Here is a 16,090-nt window from a genome sequence, read left to right as displayed (position 1 = left end):
CTTTAAAATGAAAAGTGGGTTTAAGCAAATCTTTATGCTTTGTAGGCCAATTAAACCCTTTAAAGAAGTTAAAACATTTGCTTTCTTTTTTTTTTTTTCTTTGTTCATGAAAAAGTTCCACAGGATGGTGTCAGAGAGGCAAACCCGTCTGAGAGGGAAGGGGTTTAAATAATGCATAATGACAGCAGAACATTAATTGGCTGGCAACAGATAACAGCCTCCGCCGAGAGTGAAAAAAGTAACTTTGACTTTTGAGTTTCTTTGTTGAAACCGAAGACGACACTGTCAAAGCTGCTTATTAAAAACCCACTGCTCCACATAGCAGATTCAAAGAGAGAAAGCGCAACACACGCGCACATACAAAGTCAAATATGAAAATGCAAGAGAGATGTGGGTATTTCTCTTCTTTTCTATCAACACCAAAGGGGAACAAAAGAGCATAAAAAATTCAAAGGAAGATAAAAAGGGATGTACTGTAAAATGTCCTACTTATGTGGTGAAAAGACTAAATGTGCAAATTTGTTGACTGTCGCACAACAAATACACAATAATGAAAAAAAGAGTGGATACCAATTATGCTCTCAACTGTGACCTATTGTTTGGTGATTCATGGATCCTCCTGTAAGGGAAATACTACACCGGGAGAAGGAGCAGAGGGTGGGGGAGGCGGCGGCGGCGTTATCTTCTGGGGCTCTCACCTGACATCAACTTCCCCTCCGACGTGCATCACAAACGAACCATCTGGCTGCTTCACTGACCAAAGGAAATCTAAGAGCTTCTCCCTGCAGAGTAGGTCAAGAAAGGAGGACAGAGTGGTGGTGGTTATTAGAAAAGAAGACGGAGGAGATATACGGTGACAAAAAGAACAGGAACAGGATAGAGTGAGATGAAGCGAGAGAAAGAAGTTCTAAGCAAATTTAATTAAAGCACTAATAAAAGGTAAACACAGAAATCACGACTCTAAACATTAGTAGTTTCACCCTGTCAGTTTGTAGATATAAATACATATATGGGGAGCGAAAAGTTGTATAATGTTGTCATAATGCACTTATAATCAGCTACTGGTTAAATAACATCAACAAGAAGACATGACCGTAATGTTCTCCTACAAGATCACAGTATAATACAGAAAAATGTAATTATACTCAAAGGCATTAAATGCATACTTTAATTAACTAATTAATTAATTTCAAACATCATTATACAGCCACTGATTGAACGCTTTGAAATGTGAACATGGTTATCATTATACTTTATACCATCAAACTGATACAATGTAAAAAGCGCTTGTTTTAGTCACCGTAAAACTGAAATTAATAGCCTGTTCTTTTATTTGCTTCAGTTACTGAAATCTCCCTGCCTATGCTTGGAACAGGCGTCTTTATGGGACAATTCCTTTTGCGCAAAACTCTCACACACTCAAGATGGGAAGTAGGCTACTATTAAAAAGTTTATTCACCAGTATAAATATTACTTGTATAAAAATTAGGCCATCGGATAACATATCAATTATGAATGATTCATTTGTTGTAGAGATCATATGAGAGATCTCTACAACAATTGATCAATTCATTCTTTTGATCGGTGGAACCTTAGAGACTAAAGGAATATAAATAATGGACACATATTTATACTTTTTGATTGCTTCAAAATGTAGTGACTCACCACTTTTTTCATCTCTCTTGTTCACCATTCCAGTAAATCTGAATGAATTTTACTTTGTTGCTCACCGTTTCCATATAATTAACCGCACGACTGATCTTACGATGTGTAGCATGTCCACATTAGCAAAAGTTTAATCATTTAGATTGGTATGCACAATCTAAGCAGTTTAGTACTAGCTCAAGCAGACGACCCAGTGGGCTTTATACATCCAGAAAACTTCTAAAAACCCAGACCAGGCTTCTAATTGAGACCCGTGTTTATTTGGCAAAACGTGTAGCCACATCAGGCCAGTAAGAGATACTGGCGTCTATTTGGGATTTGGGCTGTTAACTGAAGTTTTACGGTATTTTATAATCTGAAGCCTTTCATTCCGACTGCACAAGACTTTAGCATAAATCCACTGCAATACCCTTAAGGTGATTTGATATTTACACTGTTGTGTATATCCTACTATTTATAGAACATTGGGCATCTCTGACTTAAATCTCTCCAACAAAGTTGCCATGACAAATTGTTGACGTGATTTTTTGGGAGTCAAAAAACTCTGCTGACAAATAAATGTATGCTGTACGTTAAAAGCTGCTGAGCTGTTTGGATTTTTTGAAAGGCTGAGAGACTTCATCAGCCACATATCACTGAAAATTATGAAAATGTGCACAGTTTGTCTGGAATGCTTTTTTTCCCCTCCTACTGCCACCCCAGTGACTTGTCACCAGACTGCATTTTTACATTATCTCGAGAGCAGCATTAAAACAAAGGAAACATCCAGGCACGTAAGTATGAAGGAGTCTTATTACAAAACAGCTAGTCCATTTGAAGTCTGCTTTACTAGAAACCTTTCTGTGTTCTTCCAACACCGTGTCTTCACTTCCACTTGGTGTGGTGTAAGACAGCGGGGTGAATTTGGTCATGTGAGCATGACTGTACCTGTCTATAACATTATAGGCCTCTTCTGTGCCGATGATACAGAGGGCATTGACGGCAGCATAGGTAGGTGCGAGGTGGGCGTGTTGTCCTGGTCCCCCGGCAAAGCCCCCCGTTGGGCTCTGACAGCGAGCCAGAAACTGACACACACTGGAGAGAGAAGATCAAAAAGGTTATGACCACATTTTGTTTAATTGTACTTACACAAATAGACACACACCATAATGAGCAGTTCAATGTTTCAACACTAATACTGAAATATCAGATAACAAAAAGGAGGATGATCAAGTGTTTCCTGGATATTTGGTTAATGCATCTGTACTGATTATGTAACCATAACCAATGGAGATTTATGGGCTGAAGATGGGAGCGTTACACAGTGGTTGTAAAAAAAATAAATAAATAAATGCATTTTTTGTGTGTGAGGTGGGTTTGAATGCACTGGAAATCCTGCCTCACACAACTCCACTCACAAATCACTGATAACTTGCTTGGTTACTTTAAGCTACTGCTGTGGAACAGAAGGAGCGTCTGAGAAAACTAGGGTTAAAAAAAAGCATGAAGGGCAAGTAATGTAGCAGTAAGAAAGGAAGTCTAATCTGAAAAATATGGCTAACTTTTAACAGCAGAGGAATCTACAAACTATTTCTCATACTATTATGTTGTATAAATAAAATGTGCCCGACACAAAAGGGTTTGCCGCTTTTGAAAAATCTATGCAGGCTACACATGTATATACTGATGGTGCAAGCAAAACAGGTACAGCAGCATTGCGATAGTGATGATATGTGACTTGCCCATACAGGTCTATGTTTCAGTTTGTGTCTTTTGATCAAGGGGGAACCTCCGAGTCTGAAAAGTGAAGCCAATGCAGAAGTGCCTTAAACCTGCATTCTTTCTAATGGCCACCACTAGTTGCAAAAACAGTCTTGATTGCATTGGTCTACCTACTTCCCACCTGATGTATTAACTCAATAAACACTTTCCTAATGAGTTTATGATCTCAGTCGCTAGTTTCAAGTCTTCTTCAACACAGCAAGATGTTAATTTAGTGAATTATGGTCCCATTTGGACGAAAATTAAAGTCTATCTTATCTTATAGCAAGGTAGGCTTTAGGGCGTGGCTGTCTGGTGATAGACAAGTCGCTACCATTCAACCTGTCAATCAGGATAGAGGCGTGTGTATACACAGCAATGTGTACATTTAACCAGCAACGTTGTAAAAGCTTAGGAGTTGACTTTTAATTGTTTCTGTTAAGTAACTACATTTTGTTTTAAACCTGTTTTTCGCTAGCCAAAATCAGCATACCGTTTAAAACCACAATTAACGTGAATTACAGATGCACCTTGCTAACCAATCTGGCTAGCGCAACCCACTCGTCCAAATAAGGTCACATCTGGTGTCTGGTTCCAATAAACCAAGATGGTGACAGCCAACATGCCAAATTCGAGGCTTCAGAACGGTAGTCCACAAACCAGTGTGACGTCACAATGACTCCGTCCACTTCTTTTATACAGTGTATGGTTTTGATACATAATTCTTGTTGGTGTAGTTTATAAAAAAAGTGCCCTGAACACAGAAAAAGAAACAGAGTTTGTTCAATTTAAATAAAATAAAACATAAAACATCCCTTGCTTTTCTAACAAAAGACACCATCTAAATATGATTAGGTCCGTCAATTTGGGAACAGACCGAACGGAAGACTAAAACGTTGTCACTTATGGTTTGAGTAACCCTCTCTTCTCTTCCACTAACCCCCAACAGAGCTGCTGGGTTTTTGGTAGAGGTTGTACAGGACAGATTTGTGTGAATGTGTCTAACTCTGTATAAAAACAGATGAGAAGACCCCAAACTTACAACAAAGTTTCCTTTACGATCCAAAAACAACATGTTATAAGACAGCAGTCATCTTAAAGAGGTCATGTTATGCTCATTCTCAGGTTCAAAATCCTATTTAGGTTTAATTTTCAAAAAACACCATATTTTTTGTCATACTGTACATTGCTGAAGCTCCTATTTTCACCCTGTGTTGAACGCTTTGTTTTAGCTATAGAGTGATACATCGTGTCTCTAAATGATCTTTGTTGGGAGTTGCACATGCGCAGTTCCCAGCTAAGGACTACTAGCCAATAAGAAGCAGAGAAGTGCGGGTATATACAGCTGTATATCCCTTACCAGCTTAATAACATGGACTGGAGCAAGAGTTTCAGAGTGGTGAGTTATTAATCTGTAACAAAAGTATTTTTCATCCATAAAGTTTTAACTGAGCTCTGTCTCTACATCACAGTAACAACTTTATGTCCATTGAGTGTCTGGAGGGTAGCTAGTGTTTGGAAGGGAGAGGAGAGGTGTGTGCTGCAGCTCAGTGTTTTTCCACCAGTGTTTTTGAGGGCGTGTTGGAGTAGCGGCTTGGCGAGCGTTATATGACGCGCAGGGATGAAAGGGAAACGGCTGGACTACAAACAAGCTGTTTTCAAGCAGTTCAGAGCAGTATTTTCTGTGGGAGATGGGAACTCCCTTTGGGGTGGACTTTGGGCTTTTTCACTTTGCAAACCAAATAAGGTGTATAACTCATTAAAGGACAGAGAAAAAGCCAAAAAGCATACTACCTCTTTAAGTGCCTTTGAGGACTAGACGGATTACGACTGATATGGATTGGAGGCGATCCTGATTTTATGTTCTGTTGGTGTTGTCTTTGTATGCTTCTCTCTCTCTCTCTTACTGGGAGTACTGGAACCTCTGACACAAATTTAATTACTGTACCAGTAATATTTGAGCTGTGTTGTATTGAGGAAGTTGACAGCTTCTCTGTAAGCGAAAATACCCTAGAGTTGGTCTACAGAAATCTTGTGGAGAGTATGGTAATCTAAAAATAGGTCCAAATTGACTAGGATTGTGAATATGGCTGGGAAAATAATACGTAAATCACAGAGACAGCTGAGTGAGATTTATGTGCTCCACTGCAGGCAGAAAGCACAACGAACCGTGGGGGATCCTTCACATCCCCAGTTTGCTGAATTTGACAAGCTCCCCTCAGGAAGGCGTTATAGAGTACCCAGGGCGACAAAAAAACCTTTAAAAAAATTATTTTATCCCTCGCACAATTGCTTTGATAAATTCATAAGAGATAACCGGTGTACTTGAAAGCTCCAATTGGTTTCTGTGTTTAAATGAATTGGTCGTATGTGTTCTGTGTTATGTGTATTTGATGTTTTTAATGTCTTTTAATGAACCTGGTGAAGCTAAAGACAAGTTTCCAGAAATGCATAATAAATATTTCTCTTATCTTATTGTCCCTGATGACCTGTCTTTGCAGTTCTGTGCATCTATGTTCCTCAAGAAAATAATCTCTAATAACCTCATGTGGATGAACCACTTCTCTTACACACTTTATACACACACAAACAATAGTTTCAATCCACTAAAGCATCATTGACTTAGTTCCCTGCAGCTGATGTGACACTGAGCACAAGCCATTTCAACCAGTTTCCTTTCTTTGTAGCCTCTGCGCACCAGGCTGCTCCTCTCATGAATGTCCTCTTCATCCTCCTCCATGGAAAGAAATCACAAAATTGCGAGCGTGCCTTGAGCCAACTGAGTTGGAAGAGAAACCTACATTAACTACATTACTTTGGCAAACCAGTCTGGTGCCAATACTGACCTGAGAACAGTGTACATTTCACTGGGACAGAGAAAGCAATCTGTTGTAGGATGCATTGTTATAAATCCTTAAACAGGGCCTGTGTGTTTGTGTGTGTGAGCACGAGGGCGTCACATTGGCGCTGGGCAGTGCCAGCCGGTGTGTTGGCACGCCTCGCAGTAATCATGACAGTGTGGGCTGGCTGTCCGGCGTCGCTACTTGCTATGGGGTTTGCAGTGTTACTTTCAGCGTGCAGTAATTTAATCAAGTGACATTTTTGTGGCAGCAACACAGACACAGTTTGAAGTTCCAGCTGCATAAACATGTATAGAATTACACACCTGCCTACTCTGCTCAACACTGTCATTACACCTGCTAATCACAATCATCGGTCGTGATAATTTGAGGAAAAACATTGATTTCACTCCTTCTTCAGAACCATGATTATTAATTATTTTATTATATAATATTATTAATCACTGTGGGTGTTTGATTATAGACGAGAATTAAGATTGATTGTTGCAGTTAATTATGAAGTCTCTGATTAGTATCGCTAGAAAAATAGCTAATAATCTTTGTGATTTATTGCTCATTATATGATCATTCAAGAGTTCACTTTTTAGTAAAATGTTCTTTCCGTCTCTGACAATTTATTCTGGTTGGATGATTATAAAAAAATACCCAACAACACAAGAGTTGTGTTTTAGTGGCAGACTTTATATTCAGAGCCTGGGAGAGAAGACAAAGTTCTTGGTTTGAAATGTTATACTGTATGTAAGAAGTAATTTTCTGGCACAAGCTACTTTACCACTGCAAGGGTATTTTTGACTCTAGCACCAGGGCCAGCGTGCGTCACGTACAGCACCGTGCCTCGAGTGAATAATGTAGCCTGAAGCTCTTTTTAAAATATATTTAAACACACACAAAATATGAAGTAGACAAAAATAAGATCTTTTTATTTAAAAATAAAGTAGTTACTATTAATTTAAAAAAATCTGTTTAATTCTATTTTTTTGGGTGGCGGGGTGGGGGATCGTTACAACCGAGGTAGTTTTGTTTTCAAGATTCTGTTGTTTCATTTTAGGTTACGCATTTCATTTTTGTATCCCTTGTCAATTTAGTATTTTATATTTACTGTAATGAACAAAGTGACCAAATCAAATTCCATGCATGTCTAAACCTACTTGGCAATAATGCCGATTCTGGTGAATGTCTTTAACAATCTTGGGACAGTGTTGGAAATAAAAGTTGTCACTTTACCATGTTATCCTTCAGACTGCATGTTCTTGCAGATCCATAAATAAATCAAATAAAAATAGACTGTGCCTTATAAGACCATGTGGGAAGGGTATTTCTCTCACACACACACACACACACACACTTTAGGTGTAGCTGCTGCAGTTAATTGTTATGATAACTATGCAATGGGAACAAATAAAGTTTTTGGCAGTGCACAGGTTTTTATTTGGCTCCATTTTTGCCCCTTGGTAAAAGTCTAGGTGGAGAGTGTGAGTGTGACTCACTCTGTGGCGACAGCAGCAGGAATGGGCTCCTCTAGTAACTCCAGACTGTGAAGAATCCAGAAACAGAGCCACGGTCTGCTAGCATCCAGACACTACCCGCACAGAGACAGACAGACACACACATCACATGATAAGATGGGCATCAGATGACCAATTATAGCAATAAACGAGATGGTGAGATCAGTCAGTCTGAGACAGAGACGAGAGCACACAAGTCTGCCACACAGACACAGAGGAGAGGCCGAGCCTACGGGAGGAAAACGATAGAGCTGACAAACTCAGTCACCACAAAAATATCACACCACTTCTTTTCAGTTTGGTAAATATATGTGGTGTTATGATAGAATATAATTATAATTTGTGGTGTAGTATAATAGAGAAAAACAATAGAGTGATGTCTTTGTTAAATAATATCATGACTCAGCTTCTAATTTCCATCCAATACTTTGCAATGTCGTTGCAATGTTTACTTGGAAATATAAGTACTTCACAGTAACAGCACATAAACACACTTGCTGTCAATCTGGCTTCAAAGGAAACAATGAAAGGTCTAAAGTCAAATCAGTATGATTCTGAGCTGGTGGGCACAAAACAAATCTCTCTCTTTTCTAGCCAGTGTGAGTTACTTTGGTCTATATTCTGGCTGGCTGTGGGCAGCTGCAAAAATTTGAACAAGCATAATGTACATTTTTAACACACAGTAAGAGAGGTGACCTTCCCAGGAGCAGACAAGCATAACTTTCCATACAATGGTATTTCTATCTAAAGCAGAGAGAGCCAATCAGACATCTATCCAGAGGCAGCGAGTGTTACTGGTTATTACTGACACAGAGGAACTAATACGACCTCTGAGTGAACTTCAGTGCTCGGTTGTACTGTATGTGTCATGAGGTTTAACATGCGCTCAAATGGCCATGCCAGATGTTTTAACGTGTGTTCTTTGCCGGCTGGAAGTGTGATATCGTACCTCATAAGCATCTGATAAGTGACGTAAACCCTTCTTGAGATATTGGTAGTGTTGTTCCCGCAACAACGTTGGCCTGAAGACCAAACAAAGGAGAGAATGATCAATCACAAATAAAAAAAAAAAAAAACAGTTTAAAGAAGGGGCTCTATTCACTCCCGCTTGCAGAAATGCTATTATTACAGGCTTTTGCTATTGTGACCTCAGGTCATAACACAACATGACCTGGATGACTGAGAATCTTCATAGACATGAAAAATGGTTTTATGTTTTAAGCAATCAGCTGTCCACCAGGTAATCTCTTTGCTCGATTCTCGCTCCATCATAGTCAATTATACTTTCATTTTTTAGTGTATTTGTAAATAAAACTTTACCACAAAATCTGAGAGAAACAGAGTGCAGGCAGTGCGGTGTATCAGCATTTCTTTTATTTACTTACTTAGATATTTTTAGTTTTTTTCGGCGCCTCCTAATTAGCGGCTCCTTTGCATTTTCCTCCTAATCTTTTATTCACTTTCTTTCAGCGGGGGAATATTCTGGCCTGTCCTCATTAAGAACAAAGTAGAAAAAGGAGCATCAAATCCAGCAGAACAAACACATGACTTCAAACTGATTTATTTCTGTCAGGTGTCCCAGTATTTCATGTGAAAATCTGTAAAAACTGAAAGATGAGAGGAGATTATGTTTTCTGTTTTGTATCATTGGATGTATTTTTTTTGTTTTGTGCATTTGTATAAAAGGCAGATCTAGAGATAAACACTGCAAACTTGATTGGATTATTAATGCTGCGGTATGTGGTATTACTCCATTATACATACTTACCCTATTACCCTACCCTATTAAAATAAATCATGAAACTAAAATGAGATAACGCTTTATTGATTCCCAAGCAGTGGGAGTTCAGTGTTACAGCAGCAGAAGTCACACACTGTTCCCCTCCATCTTTTTAATGTCAGTGTGCAACTTTCATCTGCATCTTTTAACACACACAGAGTGTACGACAATATGTGTGTCAGTGAGTCAAAGACAGATGACACCCCCTCCCTCCTCACCACCCACCCAGTCCTATTCACTACCTGCCCTTTTCATGCAGCGTTCGCTATGACGACGATGTAATTACACTCTACCTACACAGGGTTAGTCACAGATCGCTGCCCAAGGACCAATGCTAAGCCGCTAAAAGCCAGTCCGCCCACCAGTTATGCTCATCAAGGATTCAATGTGGCTGTTTAAATGTTTAGGGGCAGACCTGGCTATAGACGATTGTGCAAGTAAATTACACCAATAATCTCCGTCTCAAGTTGAGCAGAACAAGCATCTGAAAAAGAGACAATAGAGAGCAAACACTGATGTTTGAGGCTAAGGTATAAACAACAGTGACATACATCTCTTACCATCTCAGTTTCTATTAAAATTGTACGTTTTGTTTTGGCAGAGATAGCAGCTTTAAAAATCATTATTTTTATTTGCCTCATGTTCGTTGTAGCAGCATGTTTGGCCACTTTTGCAACGGTCCTTGTTTTGTGACTTTTGTGTGTAGTACACGGGGATGTAGCTCAGTTGTGTTTTGGGGAATTAGGGGGTTTTAACAACCTGAGGATTACTGTGATCCACAATCACATACACATTAGCCATGGTGCTAACGTAAAGGTCTGACTTTGATATTCTTTAGAGTGTCTTAAACAGTGACTGTTTTTAAGTTTGGAAAATAAAAAGCATTAAAATTGCATCAAAACAAAACTGAGGGATTTTCTCCACTAAAATGATATTCATGGCAGTGTGAAGATATATCTAAGGAGTTGAAAGAATATGAACAAACATAATGTAAAAAAAGCTGTTTTGGTATCTGGTCAAACATTTTTTACAGGGCTGGAGTTGCGGTGGGGGAAGTTGGATTCCTGGCTTCAATATTTCTAAATTCCTGATTGTAAATTCACTAAATAGTAGATTTTTCCCCCTTGCATTATTTCATTAATAGCAGAAGTCAACTTGAATGCACTTTGGGATTGCCTTCCTTATGTACTTTGTTTCAGGCCAATAGCACCTAAAAATATATTCAATATAAAGGCCACAAAAACCGCCTTTCTTTTTTTCTTCAGTAATGATTTTTGTCTACTTAATACCACCGTCAAATTATCAACAGATTTTTGTTGCTCGATTTTTGTCTTGTTTTAAAACCACTTGAATTAAGACAGTATTTGCACCAGTATTTGTCCATATCCATAATCCATTTTTGATTTGGTACATGTGGGTGGGAAAATATTACACATCAGCATCAATTTAAAAAAAACAAAAATGAATCCATACATTTCCAGATGTTTCTATCCAAAGTGACATACAATTATTATATATATGTCCGAGGTCGACACACCTCGAGAGCCAATAGGGGTTTAGTGTCTTGCTCAAGGACACATTAGTGGATGTGCAGTGTGAATCAAACCCGGGTCACCCATTCTGATTAAACTGCTAAAATTCTGGCAAGCAGGCCAGAAAATTACCACAGCCTGGACACTTTCCTTTCAAGCAAGATGCCCGCAATTAACCTCAAAAACCCACTCACCCCTATCATTGCCTGCTAGGTGTTAAACCGTGAGTGCAGGCCAAACAGAAAGCAGGTGATCACTACTAAGTGCATGATCTCTACTGATGAATACCATTCATGTTCTTACAGTGCCAAATACATTCCCCCATTGGCTGCAACGCTGGTGACATTCAGGTCCACGCAGTTGTCATAGAAATGAAATGAGTCACCTCATTAAGAGAGGACTGACAGCAGTATGTGGAGTATGTGGGCTGATCAACACACCATTTAGACAACAGCAACCATACATAATCAAAAGCAGCCACAGCCAGTGAGCAGTGTTGTTGGAAATGTCTCATGATGGCAGTAAATGTAACCAACCCTATGAGAGTCTTATGAAAAGATGATCATCGCTAACTACAGCTACACATTATCTAACCAATTTGTTGGTCAGATAAGGATTTTTGTGTACAGCATAAAAAGGCTTTTATGATATACTGAGTTGAGGTGAGGCCAATTTGGTGTCCTGATTTTACATAATTAGTGTTAATATCTGACCTAACAGAGTCACGTGTCTAAAGCAAAAGTAGAGCTACTTAATTTTCCATCCTCTACACACAGAGCCAAGATTAGAGGTGGCGGGAAAAATCGATACAGCACAGTATCGCAATATTTTCCGTAGTAGTACTTTATTGATACACTGACGCAGTGAAGTATCAATCTTTTACTATATAAATTGCACATGAGAATTTAACTTTTTGGTACTAGAATAATAAAATCTATTGCTCAGTCCACTAGAAAACTCAACAGCACCATCTAGTGGAATGAAAAAGTGAGATAAACAAACAAATGTATCTTTTTAGATAAAACAGATGGTGGTGACATAATTTGAAGTTTGAAAATAGGTATTAAATTGAAATACATCACAATATACTTAAAATTGCAATAATATCGTATCGAGACACTAATATCGTGATAATATTGTATCCTGGGGCCTCTACTGATTCCCACCCCACATATGATGAGTTTTTTATTAAGTTTTAAAATTGATGCAGCAGATATTCCTCAGGTCCTGGATATCCTTAGACTCCACTTTAAACAATCCAATATCTGATTAATTTATGCTTAATATTTAGGATTCATAATATTTTGCAAGTCCTTTAAAGAAAAACAATGGTTTATATCTCCCCTGGTTAATATAATGCAAAGACTTTTTTCATTCAGGAGAATGTCTTTAGGGCCGGGGTTTACTTCTAGGAGGAGATTTTCTTGTCAGGTGTTAGGGTGAATGACGGTAAACACTATGGAACATCATCACAACCACTGATGTCAAAATAACGTAGACCTAATGGAACAGCACTACAAAACCAAACTTATTTTTAACTATGATCATGTAGCTTGGGCACTTTTCAAGTCTGAAGTTGTATTACAGTAGAAAAACTCAACTCCAAACTCAACCACATTCAAGATTGCACACTGTGCATCCACTTGTAGGAACTTGTTCTTTTTGTTAAGAAGCTGCTCATGAGCTGTAGCAGCACAAATGTTCTGCAGCATGCTGACACCCTGGATACTTACAGTGGTACGCTGTGTGTTTGCTTGTACACACTGATGACTTCTTCAATGCAGCGTTCCACTTTTTTCTAGTTATAAAAGAAAAAGGGGCAGGAAAGAGGAGAGTGAAAACAGTCATTATGAAGGTCATCGTGAGCTAAAGAATATCAATAACATAACCTGCCTTTTATCAGCTAGTCATTTCCATTAGTCAAACGCAGAGCAGAGGTAGGTTCTGTTTGTAGAGCACACTTAAAACTACAAACATCACATGTGTTGCATTGTGCTGATTGATCTCTTTACTAGATTTATATTTATATATTTATGTGTATACTGTTAAGCACCAACATTTACCAAGGCAAATTCCTCATGTGTGAAAATGTACCTGGCAATAAACCTGATGCTGATTATCATATCATGATGAAATGTGTATGTATGTGTATGTACTAAACATGATTTTTTACAATTGTAAGATAAACAAGAGCCACAGGGTTTCTAAATTACCTCAAACTTATATTTGGCACTTCTGTGGCACTTCATACTTAGCTGATGGGTTCAAATTAGCTGTTCAGCTAACCTCAGCACATTTACATCAGTGTTTATAAAATGACAATGTTTGACGAACATGCACTGTCCCCAATTTAAATATGAAAAAGTAAACAATTAAATAATATTAGCAGATTACGCTGGATGCGATTACCTAATATCACCAAAGATCTCAATTGGAAAACTCCTTCGTCTTGGAGAGTTAAGGGGTCACTATTCTTTCACGTGGCTCTTAACGCATTACTACGGCATGAATTAACCACACACTAATTAACTGCAAGTCAAGAGCTTAAAATATCTAATTGATGTGCAGCTGTTCGTTGGAGTCTCATTAAAAGCCTTACAATAAAGTCACATGGTCTGTCGTACCCGGGCTTAACTGTTTAAGTTGCTTAACTAGCAGTTAAGTTAATGCATATTTAAGTTAATCTCTTTAAGATACAAAGCTAGCTACCTAAAAGCTCAAGTTTGCTAATTTAGGCTAGCTAAAGCACAGCGAGATAATGTGCGCGAAGCAGTTTCCCAATTTTTTTTCTAATCGATGAGCCGAATGAGGGGAGGTTACGACAGTGACAGTTGAATCTGTGTCACACTTTTCCAGACGCGCCTCCATCCAGAGTAGAAAGCTGCCACTCAATCACATTAGCATTAGCATTAGCCCACATTATCTGCCTCCGCTCACCTGCTCCACTGAAGTCACAGTCTCCACCCCGTCGTCCACGAACATTTCTGCGGGATGGCGCTCACTGAAGCACCGCAAAGACGTCGCCACACCGTCCATGTTGATAATATGACCCGTGAACTGCAGGGATGCTTTTAGTTTGTTTTGATAGTTCGCTCACTTTCAGCGGACTCCTGCTCACTTCCTGCCGAGATTGTAGTGGGCGGAAACTGCGCGCACACCCGCTACGGCGTCTCCAAGGGAACAAACCTCTTTCATTCGCTTTAGTGTGAAATACGGCACACTGCCACTCACAACCTCTTGAAAAAGTGTTTGACGTTAGTTTTATTGCAAATTATGAGTTAACGAGTGACTATACGTCTGACTGTTCCGTGTCCCGGTTTAATTTAATCCATATTGCTCTCATAGGTGTTTGTGCCACTGACGAAGAAAGAAGCACTGCTGCCGCGCACCGTCGATCTGCAAACTAAACACAATAGTACCGGAAGTGGTGTGATCCTGCAAAATAAATCCTCAAAAGTGGTTCTGAAGAATAAACGTTCACATTTTTATATAAATATAGCCTGACACAAAGTTACAGACAGCCTTCTTCTACTTTGTCTGTTGTCAAGACTGGTTTACCATCCAGACAAAGCTGGTGACTCCCCTGTGGCCAGGGACCATGAGAGGGCCTGATGCCTCCAGAATCAGAATTTCACATAGGCTACAAGAAATTTGCCTTAGTAGGCTATGTATTGGTGCTTAAAAGAACACATAATCACTGATTTGTTGAAGCCACATGCTCCTTCAAGGTCTCTTCTTGTTGTCCCTAAAACACGGCTCAAGAGCAGGGGGAACAAGCTTTCTCAGTCGCAGCCTGTGGAATGAATTGCCTCTTCATGTCAGACTGGCACCAAGCCTTCCGGTTTTTAAATTGCAACTTAAAACACATTTTTATTCCTTGGCTTTTAATCTGGCACGAGAACTGTATGTTGTATTTGTCTGGTGCTGTATTTTGTCTATTTACTGTTTCATGTCAATGTACAGCAACCTGGTTGTTTTAAATGTGCTTTAGAAATAAAGTTTGATTGATTGATTGACAAACATAAATATAGTAAAGAGCTCAAAAATGTGCAGTATACAAAAAATACAATAATAGTAACACATAAAATGCAAACAATATGTACACAGGGTAATTAAGAAGGAATGTGCAAACATTCGCAATATGAGACATAAAGAATAAAAAATTAGTGCAATGTAGGCTACACAGTTCAAAGTTAAACTCCAGGTTCAGTGTGTTAGTTAGTGGCAAATTAATAAATTGCTTATTTGTTTGTAAATAGCTGATTAGAAAATTCTGGAACATTTCAAGCTCTCCAATTAGAAAAAGGGGATGATGCCACTGATGTTCACACTTTGTCAGTGTCAGTTGAGGAATCCTGTTAGAGAGAGCGTGAACGTGATACCTTTTTTGACAACCACAAGCATGTTGGTCACTGAGGGTCTTAATTCATTCTTTTTTAGCATTCATAATCTTGAGGACCCATTTGGGGTCTTGTTTTAAGGCCTTTATCGTGCTATAATATTGTGCTTGCATGATGCCATTTACTAAATAAATTTCCCACAAGCAGTTTGATCTGGCCATGTTAGAAGAACTGTTTGGATGCAGAGTACAGAAACTAATAAGCATTATGTATATAAGTGAATGATATGTACAATTAGCATTGTGAAGTGGGGCATAATAAAAATAATATTATAATACTGATAGACATGTAAATTACCAAATATGCCTTAATTTAATTCATAGATGGAAATAGCACCAAAATTAGATTAATAGATAGATAAAGATTTCACAGGTTTAATATTATCCTGACATTCATATTGTTATAAAGATATCTTGTGGGGAGGGAAACCAATCGTGCTATTAACGAATTTGCCACCAAAACATCTATCTAATCATCTTTGAACCACATAAATGTCAAGTGCCTTAGGCTTTTATGTTGGAAAGCACTGCCGGAAGTCTCCTTTTCTCATTGAGTCTTACATGACAATGGTCCACCGCGCCCACTGGAAGCTGGAGGCTGCCTGGGA

The 16,090-nt window shown here is 38.7% G+C and overlaps 1 protein-coding gene across 3 annotated transcripts in view; it reads right to left on the bottom strand.

The window, feature by feature from the left end:
• The window catches only part of fntb (farnesyltransferase, CAAX box, beta), a 25,767-nt gene extending 11,386 nt beyond the window's left edge, over nucleotides 1–14,381 (bottom strand). Inside the window, exons 1-6 of one of the 3 annotated variants that reach the window (XR_006826914.1) lie at nucleotides 14,021–14,381; nucleotides 12,817–12,881; nucleotides 8,721–8,793; nucleotides 7,754–7,845; nucleotides 2,593–2,739; nucleotides 699–782 (exon numbers count right to left, since the gene is read on the bottom strand). Coding sequence is in view for 2 of the 3 variants with exons in the window: in XM_046061498.1 (XP_045917454.1) it covers nucleotides 699–782; nucleotides 2,593–2,739; nucleotides 7,754–7,845; nucleotides 8,721–8,793; nucleotides 12,817–12,881; nucleotides 14,021–14,119 (560 nt within the window). In the remaining variant the exon portion in view is untranslated. The remainder of the gene's footprint in view (nucleotides 1–698; nucleotides 783–2,592; nucleotides 2,740–7,753; nucleotides 7,846–8,720; nucleotides 8,794–12,816; nucleotides 12,882–14,020) is intronic. The other 2 variants (XM_046061498.1, XM_046061499.1) reach the window with 2 other exon arrangements.
• Nucleotides 14,382–16,090: the final 1,709 nt, after the last annotated feature.

This window comes from Micropterus dolomieu, linkage group LG10 (assembly GCF_021292245.1).
Source record: "Micropterus dolomieu isolate WLL.071019.BEF.003 ecotype Adirondacks linkage group LG10, ASM2129224v1, whole genome shotgun sequence".
NCBI classification, from domain to species: domain Eukaryota; kingdom Metazoa; phylum Chordata; class Actinopteri; order Centrarchiformes; family Centrarchidae; genus Micropterus; species Micropterus dolomieu.
The sequence above is the reverse complement of the archived record's forward strand: the minus strand, read 5'-3'. Positions and strand labels throughout refer to the sequence as shown.